This window comes from Brassica napus, chromosome C9 (genome assembly GCF_020379485.1).
Source record: "Brassica napus cultivar Da-Ae chromosome C9, Da-Ae, whole genome shotgun sequence".
NCBI classification, from domain to species: Eukaryota; Viridiplantae; Streptophyta; class Magnoliopsida; order Brassicales; family Brassicaceae; genus Brassica; species Brassica napus.
In genome coordinates this window covers 37,841,638-37,847,087 of record NC_063452.1, presented here as the reverse complement: position 1 = coordinate 37,847,087, position 5,450 = coordinate 37,841,638, and the positions used below count along the sequence as shown (strand labels likewise).

Below are 5,450 nucleotides of genomic sequence, written 5' to 3'. Positions count from 1 at the left end.
TAGATTTTTTATTTTAAAAAATATTTATTCAAATATAAGAAAAATATTTGATTTTAGTGTATAGACATTAATTATTATTTTTTGAAATTTCACATTTATATTAATTTTATTATAATATTTGGTGTATATAATATATATCGCATAGAACTTAAATGTAATTTTAGATATAATATTACTAAATCTCATCAAAAATTTATTAAGTGTTAAGAAAATATAAAGATAATTCTATTGTGAATATAAAACAAAAAATATAATAATAGGTTCTTACTTATATAAAATATGTATATATAGAAATTATTAATTTATAATTTTAATGGGACCATATATTTACATAGAATTTTCTGAAAAATTATTATCTTATTATTTTATCGATTTGTGTCAAATTTTTAACCAATCCAAGTTGGAACCGGCAAAATTTATTAATTTATATAGATTATTAATTTATCAAGTATTAATTTATAGAGGTTCTACTGTATCTATTGCAATTTCTTATCTATTCATCTATGATTTTCTGTGAAAACTTCATGCTTGAATAGATTCAGCTGTTAAGTTTAGGGTTTAAATAGGTTATGAGGGATTAACACTAACTATAGATTGCTAAGTTGTGATATTCATCATTAGGATTGTCATTAAAGCATGTTTCTAGATTAGCTACCTAGAACTTGATCTAGGAGTTTAAGGTAAAGACATCACTTGCATCTGACCCTGACCCTATAAGAAAAAGGAGCTATTGTTACGATTTTTTAGACTATATTTTTTAGTCACATATTTGTGACATAACAGACACTGATTTGTGACTAATGAAAAAAAAAGAGTACCTATTTGGTCACAATATTGTGACCGGTTATGTCGTAACCAAATTATGTCACATTTAGTGACATGAATATGACAAAAAAAGTGACATAATTGTAACTATGTTTATTGTTACCATAGCGACAATTGTGTGACTAAAGACTATGTCTCCATTTATGACATATATATATATAAACTAAATGTTAGTGATCAATGCAGTGAAAGGATAACAAACAAAAAATGTCGTAACTTTTAAAGCGCAAAATTATTTGGGTGATCTTGGAAGGTTTATTTATATAGCTTCAGTTTAACCATGGTTTATCCATTTTTCTTTTGTGGTTGAATACGAAACCTTGATTTTATACACTAATCCCTAAACTTAAACCCAAAACTTAAACATACATACAAAACAATTAATTTGATCTTTTTAAAATTTAGAAATTAATTCTTAAACTTTAACTTCAAACATATATTTTAAAATTTTAAACCCATTTACTCCAAACACTTAATCTCAAATCATATAAGTTAAGTCCAAATCTCAAATCTAAACCCTAAACTACATCAAACCTTATATCATAAATCTAAACTTCAAATATAATATTTTAAACTTAACTCTAAATCTTCAACATAAACTCAAAACTTATTCTCTTAAAATCTTAATCCCAAGTTTTTAACTTAAACTTTTAACCTTACATATACTTTTTTTTTAACATTACCTTACATATACTTCAAACCATATATTCATACTTAACCTTACATTTTAAGACATTAAGTTATATCACATACTTCAAACTATTTTTAAATATTTTCTAAATTTTAAACCTCAAACTCCAAATCATATATAATAAATTTCATTTCTAAATATATTTTTCATTTCTAGAACTATATAACATGTACTCTAAGCAAAGTAAACTTATAATTTTAATAAAACTTTTTTTGATCAACAATAAAACTTATAATAAACATAAAAACTGAAGAAAAGTTAGAAACCAAAATTCTATCGCTGTACGAAATGAGATTATAAACAAAAATTCCAAAACAACTAAGATTAAAGAATAAAACTTATTCTGTCAGTTGAGAAAATAAATTATAACAACCAAAAAAATTCCTATTGGCTGATTCACAAACACAAGGATCAAGCTTTTCACTATCGGATGAGACTGGATCCAATGGACCAAAGTTATTCCTTTTCTTCAGATATCCATACATATGCTTTCTTCACTGCTGGCCTCCTCATGATCATCTCTTCTCTTTCGTCAGAAGATCTCTCCTCCATGTCTCTCCACCCTCGCAAGATCTCTGCCTTGATCTCTCTCCATCTTCTCTACTGCCCTCCGTTAATGGTCGTTTATTATAAGTCTTACTTTCATCAATCATCATCTCTCTTCTGCATGGTTTGATTTTGGTGTCTCACCATTTGATGTCATGCTCGCTGTCTCACCACCACTCCACCACGGTTCGACATATCTCTCTCTGTCTCTGTCTTTGTCTCTCTTTGAATCTGATTTTTGTTTGTTTTTGGTAAGGGAAGGTGGAGGATGCAGAAGAACCTTGATGGTGGAGGATGCAGAAGAAGCTTGATGGTGGAGGAGACAAGCCAGCCGTGGTCGCAGTGGCTGTTGGATCAATTAAATGCCTTTGGGCTTTAATGATATTATGAAAAGGAATGACATGGGCTTTGTACAAACAAACCCATAAGTATGTAATAAGAGGAATGGGAAAGAGTCCCACATCGGGGAAATGGAGCCAAGGAGAGTAGTATATAATTGTATCCTCTACTACCTTGGTTTAAACGGCTCAGTAGGAGAGACGGCTCTCCATGCGTTTGCCGCCGCTGGTCGGTTCCGCGTGGGCTTGTGTTTGGTGGAGGGCCTCAGGAACTAAATTAATCTCGATGTTTTGCCATTTAATTTCCTAAACAACGGCATGCATATTATTTTAAACAACACGTTGTTCGTTTAAAAACACTTGCAGATGAAGTTTTGGAACGATTTGCCTCCGAGATCCTCGCGAGATTTCCGCCAACGTGCGCACGTGCTGCATCAGTTACGGAAAGTGGCTCGCCTTCTCCTCTTTATAAACTCGTCTCCTCCTTCATTTTTCATTACGTTTTTTCACAACCAAAACCATCAAATCCTATAGTGTAAGTCTAGATAGTGTTTCGTAGAAATATTGGTTCGTTAGAGGTTCTTCACGAGTGTCGCGTGATGACCTATCATGGTTTTATCCTGGGACTCATATTCGTACTGATCCCTCGCACTAACGGAGAGAATATTAAGAGTTAAGGAAAGAGATTCGTCTCGACTCGATGGTTTCATTTTTCGTTACGGTTTTGAATCGTCTATATATTTTCCTTAACATCGTTTATATTATATCATTTCTTTTGATCCGGTTTTTCGGCTTCTACAATCTTAACTCTTATTTCGCTTTCTATCTAAACCGTTTGATCGGGTTGAAAAACGATTAATAAAAAACGGGTTTTGGAACCGTTGTTGCAATTTGCTTTCTAGCACTTCCGCGAAACGTTTGTTCTTATTTCAGAACCGTGTTTGCGATTTGCTTTCTAGCACTTCCGCGAAACGTTTGTTCTTATTTCATAACGGGGTTTGCGATTTGCTTTCTAGCACTTCCGCGAAACGTTTGTTCTTATTTTATAACCGTGTTTACGATTTGATTTCCAGCACTTCCGCGAAACGTTTCTTGTTTATTTCATAACGATTTGTGGATTGCTTTGTAGCATTATCGCGAAACGTTTTTTGATATACGATTCTTAAAACAAGAGTATACGAATCGTTTCCATAACCGCTTCCTTAAGTGAGTTTATGAAACATTCTAAGTCTACACAAAACGGTTTCTGCGAACGCTTTTCTAAGCGAGCTTGCAAAACGTTTTTCCAGACGTATATCGATATGATTTGGTTCAAACACCAAAAATGAACATTGATTTTAGACTATTATTTTCTTTAAAATAATATGTTATTTGTTGAATGGAGTACTAATCCGTTTTAATGTTTTCTCTACAGAAAAATGACAAACGATAACAACACCCCCATTGACACCACCAATGTCACAACAACTCCACTCAACTTTGCAGCCACTGATGCAACTGTGACAACTGCTGGAAACATCACAGTGTCAACCGCTGCAGCAACAACAAGCACTATCCTCCCTGCAGGAAATGCTGCTGATGATACCACTCGCTGTAGCCTATTCGGTGCTGGTCTTTATCAGACGGGTTCAGTTTCAGCAACCGCAAGTGGTCCGGTGGCAGTTCAAACTCCTCCGTCTGTCCCTAGCGTGTTCACTCAAGGACTGATGCCAGACAAGTTTGATGGCAAAGGCTTCAAAACGTGGCAGAAGAAGATGATGTTCTTCCTGACAACGATGAAGCGGGACAAGTTCATCCAGGAGGACAAGCCTCTTATTCCTTACGGGATTGATGATGTTCAAAGTCTCGCAACTGTTGACATATGGGTGCATTCTGACTTCATCTGCAAAGGTTACATTTTAGGTCGTCTCATTGACCCATTGTACCGTGTCTACTGTGAGATCCCCACGGTATGGAGATTACTGGACAAGAAGTACAGAGCTGAGGACGCTGGCTGCCAGAAGTATGTGGTCTCAAAATTCCACGACTTCAAAATAGTGGATTCAAAACCGATCACGGATTTCATTTGCCATGAAATCGCTGCTGAAGGAATGTCCATCTGCGAGACATTCACAACTCTCAGCTTCATTGAAAAGCTTCCTCCAAGCTATGCGGATTTCAAGAACTACTTGAATCACAAGAAGAAGAAGATGGGGCTCGAGGAGCTCATCATGAGGCTTCAGATGAAATCCAGAAATCGAACTGCTGACAAGGTCACTACTAAGGAGCACAGTGTCAACATGGCTGAGCACAAAGGCAAAGGAAAGGCACACGCCCATTCTCCTGCCAAGCCTTCCAAAACTGCTGCAGCCCTGAAGGCTTCTGGAAAAAACTTCAAGAACAAAGGCATTGATATCAATGCGAATGCGAATGTGGAGAAGTTCAAGGGGAAGGGTCACTACTGCCACAAAGTGGGACACAAGACTGCTGAGTGTCGTAGCAAGATTAGAGATGAGAAGCATCAAGCGAATCTCACTGAGGAGGATCTCGTTGCAATGGTGACTGAGGTCAATGTGGTTGAAGGCAGCAACCCCAAGGAATGGTGGTATGACACATGAGCGAACACCCACATTTGATAGTGCGATGTTTAGAACTTATCAGAAAAGCAAGACTAAGGAGAAGCTGTTCATGGGAAACACTGCAGTCTCCAATATTGAAGACCGCGGAAATGTGGTTTTGAAGATGACATCAGGACGTGAAGTCACTCTGACGAATGTGAAGCATGTGCCTAACATGGGGAAGAACTTGGTCTCGGGAACCTTGCTCAGCAAGAATGGATTCGCCACAAGTCTTGAGGCGGACAAGCTCGTGATTAAGAAGAATGGGATGTATTTGGGAAAGGGGTATGTTAAGGATGGACTTGTCAAGATGAATGCAATGACAGTCCCTCCGAAAGTTGTAGCTCCAATTGTTTCAATGAATAAGAATCCGGTTGCTTATTTGGGTGAGTCTTTTAATGAAAGATTAAGCCATGTAAACTACAAATCTATACAAAGATTAATGAATTTAAA

General features: G+C 35.9%; 1 protein-coding gene across 1 annotated transcript; it reads left to right on the top strand.

The window, feature by feature from the left end:
* The first annotated feature begins 1,626 nt into the window (after positions 1-1,626).
* Positions 1,627-5,450, top strand: LOC106449372. Its single transcript, XM_048768619.1, has 2 exons — positions 1,627-2,248; positions 2,324-5,450. The coding sequence occupies exon 2, from the start codon at positions 3,819-3,821 to the stop codon at positions 4,995-4,997; it is 1,179 nt and encodes a 392-aa protein (XP_048624576.1). The 5' UTR covers positions 1,627-2,248; positions 2,324-3,818; the 3' UTR covers positions 4,998-5,450.